This window comes from Typopeltis vanoorti, chromosome 6 (genome assembly GCF_054136105.1).
Source record: "Typopeltis vanoorti isolate ZY-2024b chromosome 6, IOZ_Tvanoo_1.0, whole genome shotgun sequence".
Classification (NCBI taxonomy): Eukaryota; Metazoa; Arthropoda; class Arachnida; order Uropygi; family Thelyphonidae; genus Typopeltis; species Typopeltis vanoorti.
In genome coordinates, this window is record NC_143554.1 from 43357081 (window position 1) to 43374035 (window position 16955).

At 36.2% G+C, this 16955-nt stretch overlaps 1 protein-coding gene across 1 annotated transcript in view; it reads left to right on the plus strand.

The window, feature by feature from the left end:
* The window catches only part of Epac (Exchange protein directly activated by cAMP), a 154027-nt gene that overhangs the window by 114687 nt on the left and 22385 nt on the right, over nt 1–16955 (plus strand). Inside the window, exons 7-17 of the mRNA XM_090394136.1 lie at nt 4267–4504; nt 4769–4952; nt 5454–5599; nt 6228–6304; nt 11279–11346; nt 11444–11522; nt 11630–11739; nt 12377–12462; nt 15978–16056; nt 16251–16395; nt 16496–16590. Of these exons, the coding sequence (XP_090250262.1) occupies nt 4267–4504; nt 4769–4952; nt 5454–5599; nt 6228–6304; nt 11279–11346; nt 11444–11522; nt 11630–11739; nt 12377–12462; nt 15978–16056; nt 16251–16395; nt 16496–16590 (1307 nt within the window). The remainder of the gene's footprint in view (nt 1–4266; nt 4505–4768; nt 4953–5453; nt 5600–6227; nt 6305–11278; nt 11347–11443; nt 11523–11629; nt 11740–12376; nt 12463–15977; nt 16057–16250; nt 16396–16495; nt 16591–16955) is intronic.

Genomic DNA, 16955 nt, shown 5'->3' on the forward strand with positions numbered 1-16955 from the left:
CTTTACAGAAAGGACTCCAAAATTACTGAGAAATTTGAAGAGTAGGATTATGCACAGGAGCCAGTACCACTGGAGAGTGAAGTGAGGTGGGCACTGCAACAGCTATCCAGTAAGAAAGCACCAGGAGGAGATGGAATACCCATTGAGCTGCTCAAAGCCCTGGGAGAAGAGGCAGTTAAAAAAATTTTACAGCGCTATGCCTGCGAATTTGGATCACCACTACATGGTCTAGGGAATGGAAAAAAAATCAGTTTATATACCTTTATTGAAGAAAGGCGATGCAAGAGAGTGCGAAAATTACAGAACTATAGCACTGATTTCTCGTGCAAGTAAAGTCTTACTTAAGATCATTCAGAAAAGACTGGAACCATTCATGAAGAGAGAGATGCCAGATGAACAGGCAGGATTTCGAAAAGGCAGAGGAACAAGAGATCAGATCGCCAATGGGAGATGGATAATAGAAAGAGCACAGGAATATCACAAGAATGTCTACCTTTGTTTCCTTGACTATAGCAAGGCTTTTGACTCTGTAGATTATGTGGAATGTGTTAAGACCAATGGGAGTCCCAGAGCATTTCATTATCCTTCTGAGGAATCTTGATTATGAACAAGAAGCTACTGTCCGAACAGATCTTGGAGAAACAGAGTATTTCACAATAGGTAAAGGGGTGCGACAAGGATGTGTTTTTATCTCCGTACCTATTTAACTTGTACAGTAAATACATTTTAAGAATGGCAGGGCTGGAGGAGTTTTCAGTTGGAATTAAGATTGCTGGAAGAAATATTAATAATTTGACGTATGCAGACGATGCCGCTAGCAGAATGCAAAGAAGATTTGAAGGAACTTATTATGAAAGTTAAAGAAGAAAGTGCTAAATATGGTCTTAAACTTAACCTCAAAAAGACAAAAGTTATGACAACGCGTGAACTTAATGATTTTGAAGTAGATGGGGAGAAAATGAAAGCAGTTATCGTGAATTGATAAAGATTGTTATTGTACTGGAGATGTTAGAAGATTATTACTCGGAAAGAAACCAAATTTAAGCAAAATCTTTAAAGATATTAGCTTTTCAACAAAAATCCGAATCGTGAAAGCAAGGGTATTCCCTGTGGTACTGTATTGATGTGAAAATTGGACCCTCAGAAAGAAGGAAGATAGATGCATTTGAATTATGGGTTTGGAGACGCTTACTAAGAATACCATGGACTGCAAAGCAAACCAATAAATCAGTGATAGACAGAATAAAACCAGATTGCTCCCTCGAAGCTATGATCATCAAGCAAAATTGTCATACTTCGGACATATTATGCGAGCAAATGACAATCTGGAGATGATGCTTGCTAAAGTTGATGGAAGCAGGAGAAGAGGAAGACCAAGAATTAGATGGTGGATGATGGAGTTAAAGAAGCAACTGGAGTGTGCGCTTGGAAATTCTGAAAGACATGGTCAGGGACAGATCTGAATGGAGAATGTATGTTCATAGGATTACCAGAAGTCGAAAACGACTCGATGGAATATCAATGATATTTTTCGAGACTCCCACCCATTGTTGTGTATTAGTACCGTTGGCTGATTATTTTTTTTTTTTTACATGATTGGGAAATCCTGTTCTAAAGGCCAAATATGGAACTTTCAAGCCAGCAGGAAGATCTCCCACCTTCAGACAATCACAAATATTCATGTCCACGCCCTGTTGGTTGGAGAGCGAGTTCTGCATTGCCTTGATAACTGCCACACAATTGATAAATAGTCATTTCATTCAGAATTATTTTATGATCTAATTTCAAAAAAAAAGTTAATCATACGTAAATGCTTCGATAAAAAGCACGCGCGTATCTCTACGATATGAATGGACTGGTGGTTTATTCAAGGTCCAAAGATCAGAGCTCATCTCGCTATTACATAAATCTGAGTTATATGATTCTTGGCGATATGCATTATTCAACTCGTACTTGGCTTTCAGGCCGAGTATATATAACATAATATATTTTTATGTTCAGTAAATTAAACTTAAGTAAGGTCGAATGAACGTTTATTTCAGGCTACCATGCAAGCTTTAATTCATCCATAACGACAATCAGGACCACATCATTGCACGAACCCGTGACGTTACAGATGTTATGGTGAATGGATTTGTATTCGATGCAACGCTGTGTTAAATGATTGCATTAGCTTCTTCCTAAAGGAAGAAGGTTGACATCCTAAGTTTGTAGTTTCCCACTTCTTGAAGTCATTCTATGTTCACATAATCCAAGTGAAGTACTCCATCTTCTGATATTAACATTTGATGCGGTATAGAAAAAAAAAAGTTATTTCCGGCCTTTAATTACTCTCTCTCTCATAAGGTGAATACCACATTGTCTATTAACCTCATTTTAAACTATTCACCACCATTTGCATCTCTGGGAGAAGTTTATAATTTCCGCTTTTTTCGGAAAGGAAATGACGACGATCTCCTTCCAGGAAATAACCGTAATGAAATTCGACTTTAAATAGTGTTATCGCTCTCATCCTTCGACTTTCGTAACATTAATGACAAAACTTCGGGTGTTTCGTTGAAAATAACTTTATTATAGTAGTTAAGTATTTATTTTTTTCTCCCCATGCGCCATATTCATTAACAATAACTGTCACACGCACAATTAGGAAACAACCGTTGCAGCGTGATACAACAATGGCTTTAATTGTTATAATTGTAACAGTTTAGATGAGGTCGAATAGATTAGTCTTGCTACCTTAAAAAAATAGCCTTGCATAGTGTTATATAAAACACTGCCTGTGAACACAAATTTTGTTTTTCTTGGAATTATAAGCGTATGCCAGGCTTTGACAGCTTTTATTCTTAAAATTTACTACCATTTTAATTAGGATATTAAAATTTAGCTGACCAAAAATGTCTTGCTAGTAGTGTGGGCCCTTAAATATTATAGAGTTGATTTAATAGGATTAGAGGTCATCGACTGGTTTTCGGGATTATACTTGAAGATAAAAATACTGTCTAAGCACGTGCAGTTTGCTACGTAAAATAATTTATTATCGGTTTAAAAAAAAAATGTGATGGTTGTGCTAAATGCGTTTCCTGATATAATGTCACATACTTGGAACTCTCTGAAGTTTGAATTAATCCCACCGATTCTTAAGTATCTATAAATCATAGTTGAAGGCATAATTTAATATATTAAAACGTTCTCTTGATGTATATATCTTGCTTGCGTCATAAAGTCGTGTGCATTGTCTCGCAGCACGTGCCCTCCTTTTGAAAGAAAAGTTAACTGTCATAAGTAGTCGCTCTCTGGATGCCAATATTACAGTGTGGATTAACACTTCTAATAGCAGACCCTCTTTGTTTCCTGTTCGAAACCCTTGATGCGTAGCCTCTTTTCAACAGCGTTGTGTTGAATCAATTAAATGAGTCCATTTGTAGCCGGTACCGTGTTATTATGCTTCAGGGGATGTGCAGACCGGAGCGCTTTAAGTCAACATATGCTGACGCCTTAAAGACTAATGCAGGGATGAGGGGGGGGGGGGGTAAAAGGTTACCGTTTATCTACATTACAGTGCTTACTAGCGGGAAAAGTCGTCCCCGAGTGAGCTGTTAGAGGAAATATTTCCTTATTAATGCCATATCCCCTTCCCCCCCACCCCAAATGGGGACCATGGCAGCAACTCACTCCACTGCAATTAAGTAGTGATGGAAGCTGGCTTTAATCTTATGCTTCTCACCTAAGGAAAAAAAAACTTTAAAAACGTGTTTACATCCTAAAGTGCACTTAGCTTTTACTTATTATTTATTCACATCGAGGAGCATAAAAGCTCAACTGCACCACGTAAACAATTCTCAATGCAAGCAGTCTATATTAAAGGTTTCACTTTTTTTTTTCTCACTAAGCCTAATTGTTAAATAATTGGGTCGATTGATGAGCTCTTAACTGCCGGCTCTACATTCCAGAAGTCCGCTTAATTCAGGGTTAATCTCTTCGGGTGCAAAATTTGTTTAAAAAGAGAATATATTTCATTTTTCTAAGACGCAGTTGAACTGCATACAGTGGGTACTGATTCACAAACTTTATTAAGATGATGTAGATAAGGAATTACATCAAGCTGACGATTGTTCTCTCGTTTTGTGTGTCGCTTTGTAATCAGTTTCTATTAAATGGCCACTTTGAATGTATGTCGTAAGATTATTTCATTTTTAAGATTTAAACGCACACAGTTACAATGGAATCTGTTTTCCTCTCTTAAAGATGATTTATATTTTATTTAAGGAACCCTCCACCAAATTATCTCGAGCTGGCTGGGTGCTTAGGACACTACTATTATGCCAAGTACCTCACCTAATGAGAGACAGAAAGTATCACTTACGAACCTATCGAAGATGTCTAGTAGGCACTGAGATGGTGGACTGGTTAGTCCAACAAGGAAGTGCTCACGTTCGTATCCATTCAAGAGCCCAAGCGATCGGCATGTGGCAAGCACTCGTAGAGGAAGGAGTCATCTCCCACGGTAAAAAAAGTTGTCTCATATCTGTTTAAGATTTAGTTGATTTGTGGACTTTAACGAAAGATAAATACTTTTTTTGATTTCATGCACATGTAGTATGATTGAGCATTGTTTATCACGTCATTTTGTTTTCACGCGTATCTGATACTGTGTGTGCGTGCGCGGGTATCGCGACAGTCACAAGTTCTGATTGTTGCGAAAGTTGTGTGCTTATCTGTAGATATAATAGAAGTGGCCCAATATTTAACACCATTTTGTCTTCTCCAGTTACATATGAGCATCAGTTCAAGGACAAATACCTGTTTTACCGGTTCCACAGCGACCAAGAAGGAGTAGGAACCATGCCTACTGTGGAGGAAAAGCAACAAGCAGAGTCCGAGTTTCAAGACACGTTAACTCTTCTGTTACAACTGGCTCCGGATGCTATCTTCCGCATGATACTTCGCAAAACGTAAGTAGTGCGTCAGTGTTAAGTAATTGTGCTGCTGACTTAATAGCCATCCAAATTAATACAATTTAAGTTAATTATACTTAGATTGCGAAAGCGCAAAGTTTCTGATAAAAAAAAATAAAACCGTGCGCAAATAAATATAATCATTATACGCCCAAGTGATGAAGAAAGTATCTTCCTGGTTGTCTTAAGGCTCCAGACCTAACCATGCCAATGACCTGACACCAGCCCACTTAATGAATAGAATATATGAATCATTTTGTGGGCTGATGTTGTTCTTGAGTTAGAGGGCGCCAGCTGTATCAATATGCGCTCACGGATAGAAAATAATGGGCAAAACGTTTATTATTCCAATTTAATTGTTATCGTTTATATATAAAAACTAAGCATATACATCATTTATTCATTTCCGTGCACGAGATGTGCACAATTATTTTTATATCTCGTGCATGTCGTAAAAAAATCGCTTATTCGATATAAACTTTTTTTTTTATATTTTAGACTTGGGGAACGTACCGTTGATGACCTAGAAATCATCTATGAAGAACTTCTTCATATAAAAGCACTTTCTCACCTGTCAAATAGTGTGAAGAGGGAACTCGCGGGTGTTTTGGTCTTCGAGTCACATCCAAAAGCTGGAACAGTATGTAAGTATCGCTGTTATTAAATAGAATTACGACAATAACCGTCAACTTTGGTATTTAGAATTTGCATAACAATTTATGCTCTTCATTGATAAAGAGACCCTAAAAGATTAAAATATCCTAATAAGAAAGACGAAGTAAATCCCCCCCCCTCCTTCTTCCGAACCAGTACTTGTAATTCGTGAAAGTCATTTATTTTCCTTAGCAACCGCTGTAACCTAGAGATCATTAATTCTCTGTAAGCTAACAGCAAACAGTTAATGACCCAGATAGAAGCGATACCAGTTTAATTAGTGTGCGTTCGGGAAGAGGGGAGTATCTGCGTTCTGATTAACCTGATGAGTGTGTTATGGTCAGAAAGCAGAACCCGACTACCTGTGGACTCATTAAATGCATGCGCTTCGTTTAGTTGGATGATAGCGATTCTGTTTTGACTTCGCCCACACAATGCACGCGAAACCGCTTGCATTTAATACTGAGGTTAAGTTCATATTACAATAAAATGTCAGATATTCAGATTTCTTTCTAACCTTAGCTTGTTACCCAAACAAGCGTCTTGAATTTTTCTAAACTGTTGTACTTTACGTTGTATTAACATGTACTATATTTTTTTTTCCTTTTGTTATTTTAGTGTTTAACCAAGGCGATGAAGGTAAATCATGGTATATTATCTTGAGGGGTTCGGTGAATGTTGTCATTTACGGAAAAGTAAGTGATTTTGTTTACTGCCCAAAAATCGTTCAAGCGTTTCTGTATAATCTGTAAATAACATGTTGACGTATTTTTGTTAGTAGCAATTGAAAGTATAGCATCATCCGTTATTTTGCAATCGTAACGGACGAATACCTAACACGAGATGTGACATGGAATAAATAAGTTGACAACCGATCACTGAGAAACCAATTATAAGGTCGCTGACCTACAGTTCCGCTGCTTTTTGTGGGGGAAGCGCGTTTCTTTTTTATTATTATAATATACAGTAGTGGTTCCCAACCAGGAAGATTTTTTTCTAAATATCGAATACAGAGTTACAACATGTTCGGGTATCTGATATCGGTGTGCAAGATGAAAAGTGTGTTGATTCAAGAAATAATAGAAGATTACAAATAAAATTTATTGATTATCACTTAAATGTTTTGGGCTGTATGTTGACAAATATTTTCCCGATATTAAAAGACTGCAGTTTTCCATCACCACTTATCTGAGTGAAGGAGGATTTTCAGCACTTACAAATATTAGAAGCAACAAGAGGGAAGGGCTGACTACGAATTGTAACTTTATGATGAAGGATCAGGCATAAGTGCCACAATAAAAATTGTATGACAGCTCTTTTTTGTGTGCAATATAATAATAATAAAAGTTAAATTTTCGACAAAAAATACTGTCTGTAATTTTTCTTGTTTTATTCATAAATAAAAAAAAATGGATACGTAAAGTTTTTAAAAAAAGATTGAGAACCACTGATATAAAGTGGAAAAATATCCCGATTTACTAGGCATGGATTTTTAATAGATATTTCCTTAAAAACAGTTGTTAACACTAGCATTTCATTTCAAAGAAAATCAGTTGTTAATTTTAATATTTTCTTACAACCGTATCGGGTTTTGAGAAAATAATGCAACTAACAGTGGAGAATAATGGAGTTACAGCGATACAGAATCTGCACTTTGTTCTTTAACTAATACGTTTGCTGGACCACCATACAGTTCTGGAAACTTGTTCTATCAGCGAACAAATAGGTGGGGTTATGTTCATGTCTTGGGAATTTGATACAACTCAGCTATCAGATTATATCTGATATCACTATCCGATAACTGCATTCCTTTGTTATTAATCAGTGAGCAGCATCTACGAATGCTTGCGGCTTAAGCCAGCCTTCGCGGTTATTTCCTATAGCACACACGTTTTCTTGTAAGGTAGCCAAACTCAGCCAACAACAAAAAGAAAAAAAAAAAAAAACTTGCATTCAGCTGTCCTTTGGCCTTTCTAAAAATACCTATTTTTTATTGTTTGATAAGACAAGACTTGAAGGCTGACTTAGAATCAGATAAGTATCAAACAGGTAGAGCCATCGTAATACAGATAGTAAAAACGGGGTATGTTTAGACGAGCATTTATTACAAAGTGGTGTGACCTTAATTGCCAAACAATGTGGGGCCGTTCAACCTGTTCCTCGAAGAAAAATGGGAATTGCGCCAGATGGCTCCCTAGTGATTGGATTTTTAAAACCTTTAGTACAGTGGAAGCTATTTTGAGAAAAGCGCTGTCTGAATTACCTTAGCCTAGAGGAAAGGTCTTTTACAACAGAGTTTGTTCACAAAGCCGTTGAAATAATACAAAGTTTCGTTGTTGACAACCTTACAAACATCTTAAAGAAATGTGGTTAAGTTAAGGACAAGTTAGTAGAGTTATCATTAACGGAGGTGTATAAAACGTTTCGTCCATATCTACTGATAAGTCGGTACAACCACCGTTGTTGTTTTGGTGTGTTTTTATAGCATTTCCGTACACGAAAGGCTGTTTAACCCGTGTCACAATGGATGGACAAATTTATACACATTCGTCATCACAATTTTTTATGTTAAATCCCAGCCAGGAATGCTCAGCCTATAGTGCTAATATTAGATTAGTGTTAGTAACCGTGGGGAGACTAAAGGTTAAGATAATTCGGGACAGTGCGGTAGAGACCAAACACGAAACCCGAATTGACTTGAAATAAAGCAAATGATCACATAGTAAGCGGTGAAATTCATATATTTCTCTGTTTAAAAATAGCCACATATATATAATGTTGTTAATAGAGTTGAATCAGGATGTATACATTTAGAATTAATAATTATACTGACTAGAACCCGAGGAGCATAATAAAAAAAACTTTAATGAATCACAACTAGTTTCATCGGAGTTCCGACTTCTTCAGGTGAGTAAGAAATATCTAAAAACTTAGATAAACTAACACGGTAAAAAAAATGGTCGTTTCAGTTTAACACAAAAGAGTTAGAAGAATAGCAACAGACATATTTGAATTAGAGACCGCGTGGCATTATTAACGTGAGTTGACGTTGAGTGATAGCTGATTTTAGAGCGCCAGTATTGGATTACTGCGCTATGGGAATCAGGCAAACTGTAACTTAGATTGCTATTCATGTGTGAAGGATCCAGGACTATTTCTTTAGATTCTACAATGCGTCTTTAAAACTCATCATTGCATATATACAAATTGGTCGTGATCCCAATCGATTTGTTGTTGACACTCTTCAAGATTATAGTTGGCGGAGAAAAGAACATGACGGGAGAGGGCGCTCGCTCGGGTTCTTTTGTAGGAGATGTCACGTCTGTGTTCCTGAAGACGTAGTGAAATAGATTTATCTGTCTGGCCGAAATAAGGTCTACTACAGTCGCACACAACTTTATAAACACCTGGAAAATGTAGATTTCAGAAAGTTGTCTGTACGGTTATGAAGCTCTCTTGTTGGATCACTTTCTAAGATAGAATAGAAATAGAATAGACTCTAACAGAATGGTGAGCTTTGACATCGTGTCTATTTTACGAATAGCTACAAACTAAGTTCTGACTCTCCTGAAAGACAAGGTTTCTAAGAAAATGTTCGCTCTTCTTACACACTGCATTAATTCCGGCTATTTCTGCTACGAGGAAAAAAATCTATAAACAAGCCAGCGGGTTAGCTATGGACAGTCCTCTATCTCCAGTCTTAGCTAACATCTTCTTACAAGATTTCGAAGAAAGAACTATTTCCAGTGCTACATTAAAACCTAAACTGGTTACGATACATAGTTGACGTCTTCCTGATATGGAAACATGGTTTAGAGGAACTTCAAAACTTCCTAGAACATTTAAATAACCAACACCAGAACATTAAATTTACATCTGAACTTGAGATTAACGGCGTTCTTTACTTTTTGGATCTTAAGATCAATAGATTGCTTGACTGTCTTAAATTTTCGATCTTTCGAAAAACCACCCACACTGATAGATACTTACATGCTTCTTCTCATCACTTTCCTCCACAGAAACTTGGCATCATCTCCACTCTCGTCCATCGAGCAAGATGTCTTACTTCTACTGAAGAAGACCTTCAAACAGAACTGAACTTCCTGAAACGTACCTTCTTAAGTAATAGATATTCTTCTCGTAACATCACTAAACGTTTGAGACAACGTCAACAACCTCAACAAGAAGAGGAATCCAACCCGATCACCCACATACAGTTACCATATACAGGGTGTCCCAAAATTCACGCAAGAAGTAATTTTGATAGAAAACACAGGTTTTTAATTAAAAATTGTAATTTCTTATTGATTCATAAAGTATACAGTACGACAGTTCAGGGTATTCATAAAGTATACCCTGAATTGACAGCTGTCACGCTGTCTTTTTTTTTTCCTCGTTGGCAACACTTTACCGCACAAATCGCGCTAAATTTAAATCTTGCGTGAATTTTGGGACACCCTGTATAAGCTCTTTAACCCGAAAACTTGCTAGAATTTTGAAGAAATTCAACATAAAACCAACTATACCACTCTACCAAAGCTTCGTTCCTTTCTGAGCCGTTCAAAACCAAAACACAACCAGCTACATTTCCAAGGTGTTTATAAAGTTGTGTGCCGACTGGGGTAGACCTTATTTCGGCCAGACAGATAAATCTATTTCACTACGTCTTGAGGAACACAGACGTGTTCCTCAAGGCGTAGTGAAATAGATTCTCCTACAAAAGAACCCGAGCGAGCGCCCTCTCCCATCATGTTCTTTTCTCCGCCAACTCTAATCTTGAAGAGCGTCAACAACAAATCGATTGGGATCACACGACCAATTTATATATATGCAATGATGAGTTTGAAAGACGCATTGTAGAATCTAAAGAAATAGTCCTGGATCCTTCACACATGAATAGCAATCTAAGTTACAGTTTGCCTGATTCCCATAGCGCAGTAATCCAATACTGGCGCTCTAAAATCAGCTATCACTCAACATCAACTCACGCCAATAATGCCACGCGGTCTCTAATTCAAAGATGACTGTTGCTATTCTTCTAACTCTTTTGTGTTAAACTGAAACGCCCATTTTTTACCGTGTTAGTTTATCTAAGTGTTTAGATATTTCTCACTCACCTGAAGAAGTCGGAACTCCGATGAAACTAGTTGTGATTCATTAAAGTTTTTTTATTATACTCCTCGGGTTCTAGTCAGTATAATTATTAATTCTAAATATATATATATATATATATATATAACATAAAAAAGAAATGATTTCTTACATATAAATTGAATAAGAAAATATATTCATATAAACAAAATATTAAGACATGTATGATGGCCGTCCTGGTTGGCCGAGTGGTTAGCGTATCCGCTCTCCAGCCAAAAGGCTGCCAGTTCGAATTCCGGAAGGTGAAGGTAGTCAGTTAGTGAGGTGGTGGAGCCGGAGAGTAGGTGTCCTCCCACGATGAGTCTTTGGACTCCCTGGAGGTGTTATGTAATAATAATAAATATATTTATTATTATTACATAACATTATTATATGGCATAGCGAGTAAAAATTAAGTATTGATATTTCAGTATGATGTTGAAATAGCGATGGGCTGTTGAATTTTTATTCACTGGATAGTTATCAAAGAAGTTAACTAAGATATTAAGCATAAAGATTACGATATTTTCCTGTTCTAGGGTGTCGTGTGCAGCCTTCATGAAGGAGATGACTTCGGGAAATTAGCTTTGGTTAACGATGCTCCCAGGTAGGCACCATTCATATCACATCACAGATTTCCACTGACATTTGCCGGAAATTAATTTCAAAACGACAGCAATACCTAACTGCTGTGTTCGTTTCAGGGCAGCTACCATAGTGACGAGGGAAGACAATTGCCATTTTCTTCGCGTGGACAAAGAAGATTTTAACCGAATTCTGAGGGTAAGTGACTTAATCTTAAATATATGTGAGAAAGGGACGTGTTTAGGTTGGTTAATAATACAAATATGCAAAGAATCTTTATAATCGTATCTGTGTATCTTCCTTAGGACGTGGAAGCCAACACGGTGAGGCTTAAAGAGCACGGACAGGATGTGTTGCTCCTCCAGAAAATTCCCACTGATGGAAGGGCTACAGATGGTTCACATTCCCACTACAAGTAAGCAGGCATTCATTGGAATCGGTTTCAGCTTTTTTCTGTTTCTGTGTAATCTCTCTCACTTCAAGTTTACATTTTTAATTTTGTGACTTCTGATTTATAATCAGATTACAATGGAATACGTACACTGTCTGCACGTTTACTGTTGCAGAATTTCTTTCAAAATTTGCTATTTTTCTAATTTTAACAGAACAGCCTTTCGAGTAATATAATCCTAAATCAACTTCATGAATTGCTTGCATAATTTTTACATATTAAAACTGACTTTGAAGAATGGAGACTGTTCGACATTCAACTCTAAATCTTGGTACGAGTTTTCAGTTTCGTATCTCGGAATGACATAATAAATAAATCGTTTATGTTTTTTTGTTATTGTTGTCTTCTACTCGCGTGCACTATAGTTCAGTAAAAGATTTATTTGACCTAAAACGTTTCCACAGGATCTGGTACAACTCGTTCTAGTATGCAATGCAATTCACAACGCAATTGTTGCATGTTGTTTTATCATGATGTAACAATTGCATCATGATAAACCAAAGTATAAATTTGTATTGTTTGACTGAGTTAAACAAAAACGAATTCAAATAATCAGATCATATTTGTCTTGGTAAAAAAAAAAGTTTTAAATCTATTTCAGGTACATGGTCATGGCTGGAACACCTCAAAAGATGTTGGAACATTTACTAGAAACAAGGATAGACTCGCGTAGCGATGATGGAACAGGTAAACCTTTTTTATGTAATATTGTCCTTTAGTAGTTAGTTATTTCGACGATAGATGGCAGCAGTTACATAGACGCATTTGATTCGTATTCGACGTTTAGTAATGGGAACAGCACAAATATTTAACAGGAAAAAAAAAACAAAACTTTTTTTTTCTTGACACTGCTTTGGAAATAAAACAGCCAGCGTCATAATCCGGAAGAATATGATCTCCTAGTTAGCTCAAACATTTGAAGGTGCCTAATTATCTATCATATTACAAAATTAACATTCCTTTTACAGTTAGGGTTATAACTTTGCTGTAGGTGGGTTCAGTAAAGTTCCATTATGTCGCTCCTAGATGGGCCTCCTAATAATTTCTAATGAACAGGCAGATGGTGCAATTAGAGGATTCCTAGAATAAGCAACAAAGTTATTTTGGCTTTTAGATTCGGTATAAGAGTAGAAAATACTGGGAAATGGGACAGTAACAGTAGATGGTTCGCTGTTTACGATAAATATGCCCTTACGACTGTTTTAGTGTTCTGGTGAATTTCACAAAATATTGTGATCCAAGTCTAATGTATTGACGCCTAGACGCGCTATTTTTAGTGTAGGTGCGTTTTTTAAATATTAATTTGTCCGGCTAACGGAGTATTATTATTATAAAGCAGGCATTTGATACCGGGAATTTGCCTCGGAGTAAATATGGCATGTTGTGTTTAAGTGGCTTTGAGAAACTTGGAAGAAGAAAAAAAAACACTAACGAATTACAATCTGTTTATTTGTCTAGATTATTGGTGTTTACATTCCTTTCATTTTAAGGATAGCTTTAAGTCTAGAAAATATTTTGCAAACCCGTACATAGTATGCAATTATGTTGCGGCCAACATCTTTCATTTTCTAATTTATGTACGATAGTAAATCGAAGTATCTGTTACATCCTTAAATATTAAACCATTTCAGCATATGAAGTTGAATCCTAAATGTTTTCACTATTTCCAGGTTGCAATAATGAACATGTTACGGCAATTTCACATGGAGTCTCTCCTGTCAGCGTCTACGCTACACGAACAACTTTGCTGTACGATTTTCACTCCATCTAATATTTATTGGAAAGTGGTCAATACAGATTGAGGAAGGAATGGTTATCACGACAGAAGTTAGTAACGATCATCTCTCTTGATGGAACGACTTGAATTCATTGTTGGTTCATACAAAGATAGCAGGGTTTTATTCCTATTCAAATCGGTCGTATACTTGTATAAGAGATAATAACAAAGAAGTTTAAGCATCAACGAAACGAAGTAGACATTAAGATTTCAACTAAAAGGTTCGTCAGTATTTCTGATGAGCTCCCCTATAACCAGAAGAATTCTCCAGCAATTTATAGTATTGCCGGCGAGTGTTTGTATTACAGGACACTATTTGTATATTGATTTCCGTGGGGGCTATCTTCTATAAACAAAAGAATCTTGATTATTTTGAAGATTATTGTTGAAAAGCACTTGAAATATTCCATTGTCATTTCTATATCCTGATATCTTTGTAGTTTAATAATGGTTTTCATTTAGCTTCCTACATAATTCAAATTCTTGGTTCTCAATGTACAACTTTGCTGTAGAAAATATCAACCGAAGATGAAGGAATTCTGTAGATTTACATATCAGTGTTAGGAACTGATGGGATGAGAAGAAATAAAATCCTCAAAACCAGAAGATGCTATACAAAATCCCAAACAAGTTGGTTCCACCTTGAAATTTCGTTGTGTAAGTGGCTTCGAGAAACTTCGAAGAAGAAAACAAAAACACTAACGAATTACAATCTGTTCATATTATATTATAAAAATGTTATTAGTGTTATTAGTTCCCCTCTCCAAAAAAAAAATCATTCATTTTTGATTGTTTGCTGTACATAAGAAATAAATTGTATTCTTCAAATATTATACATTAGATGTCCGTTTCCGTGAATTTTTTTATTTTTAAACGCTTAAAAAACACAGTCAAATCCGCTTGGCCGTGACTTTGAGACACACTCGATTTATTTCACTGAAACAAAAAAAGTAAAATATGGCCTATTAAACAACAACCATCTATTAGGGAGTGTAGCAATGGTCTCGCTAGATGTATTAGAGATTTTGTTTCCAGTTAGTCAATTCCGATTCTTTGCACTTTGATGCCACGAAACGAGTTATTTTTTATGTAATCGAGTATGTAATCTCTTCATCATCGTATCAAGAGTACAAGGAATATACTTTGTGCATTACAGGAAATTAATGAGCGTAAGAATTTGGGGATGATGGTGGATAGGAGATTTGCATTTCAGTGGACATATTGCAAAAGTTGACAAAATAGCTCAAAGGATTACTTGGATGTTGAAGAACACATTGACAAGTGAAGATAGCCCTGATAAAGGGCGATAATAACCTCCTTGTGATTCGGCGACATCTGTATACCGATTTGGTCACCTGGGCTTCGTGGGGATTAGGAGGTGGTGGAGAGGATTCAGAGATAAGTGATAGGGCTGTTGAATTTCTCTCTGAGGATAGATTTGAAGGTTTGTGGGGAGAAGACTTAAGATTAACATCAAATAATTTTTTTTTGGGGGGGGGGGGAGAACAAGGGATCACCTCTGAAAGTTGTGTAACAGTGTGGTTAGTTCTATGCTTGGAATGGATTACCAGAGGTAGTTTTGAATGCCCTGACGGCGATTGAGTTTAAGGAAAGGTATGATAGGTATTGTGTTGGTCTCGCGCGATGAGTCTTTTGACTCCAAGAAGATACCGGTATAATAATGTGGCACTCGCAGTCAACAGAATATGCTCAGAGAGTTCATACAGACACACATTTTTATCAAGTTCAGAATTTTTGAGCATTTAATTCTTAAAAAATGCAAAATTAAAAGCAAATTTTAGTGCTTTTTTTTAAATTCGTAAATTGCTTATTCAGTTGTTGACAAGCACCCTTTAGTAAATCTTTTTCAAACAAAATAAAAATTAATATTCAGTTGGATTTTTTTTATACAAAACTTATTCAATAATGCAAAGCTCTGACTGTTTAGCATACTGATTTTAAATGAAAAAAAATGTTAGTAGCTTAAATTTTTTTAAAAAAATGCAATTAAAAGTTCTTTCTTTAATCATTTTTTTCTTGAGCAGCCTTCCAAAAATAATTATTCATTTGAATATTTCTATTAAAGTAATTTACAGTTGTTTCCTTCAAGCAAATAAAGATAACGGATACATCTTACACACACGAGTAGATGGCGTTTTAATAAATAATACACATGTTTATAATAGTAACATAAGGCAACAATTTGAATAATTAATTTTATTAAACAAAACTAGTCCGTACTTTAATTTCATAAACATCCAATATACTTGACGCCCGCTTACATTATTTTTTTTTCAATTAATGTTATGTCACAAGCGTTTGTTTAAGAAAAACCTAGTTTAAATGATTAAGTGACTTTTAAGAAATTCACTTAGGATGGATTTTTACGAATGTCCTGTTAATTTTTGTTCAGTTTTGCTTTCAGATACTTTCTTAGAAGATTTTCTTTTGACGCACGTCATCTTTATGCCCAGTCATCAGCTGTGCCCGGAGCTAATGAGACAATATCCTTTCTGTCGTGTTAAGTGATAAATGCTATTCCTATTACTTAAGCCTTTGTGTAACCCTCCTTTACTAGCGAGGATCAAAATTTACTTTGATTTAAAATACGTAAAGCGCTACATTAATCATGAGAGAATTTTTTTTTCTTCAGTTTAAAATGAATGATCGCCAGCATAATTTTCCTTGACCTACCCACTTATAGGATAGATGTGGCCAATTCTAGGCAAGAGAAGGAGTTCATTGTAGCAAACAAAAGAAGGGCTGTCCAATTCGTCCAGCAATGGGCAACAATAATCAGGGATGCCTTTTTTGAAGATTCCAGTATAAGTTCCTTTTTACATGTAAGTTTTGCAGAAAGCAGCTGCCTTGCAATTTCATTCAGTGACAATTAACGATCGGAGTTTTTATTTTTTTTTTAAATCTTGACATGCTGTTTTTCAGGAACTGCTTACAGTGGTAAAAGAAGACTGCAAGAGGTATGGTAGCCTTCAGGAAGAACTTAAGACGGTGATGAGGATAGTAGAAGCCAAACAAAAGTAAGTGCTTTACTTCATAAGAAGTATTTAATGCTAAGATCACTGAGTGTGTTTAACGGCCAGTTTGGCTGCGATTAATGAAAGAAAATATTGTCAACGGTGTTTAGATGATTCTCCTCAGGTGCCGAAACCAAAAAAGAATGTGTGCCTCCGCGATTTCAGCCGATAAGTCCTTATGGACTCGAATACTCCCTTCCCACCTCGAACGTAGATGTTTCTGATTGTCGTATTCATTCTGTGTGGGAAGGGGATCTGCGATCGTCCCCCCCCCCCTTGTTCTTTCATCAGTCGCTTTACTCTCAAAATCGAAAAACACGTCAAAAAGTCCTAAGCAGTCGATTTTTTTATCGTTATCATTCTATCGC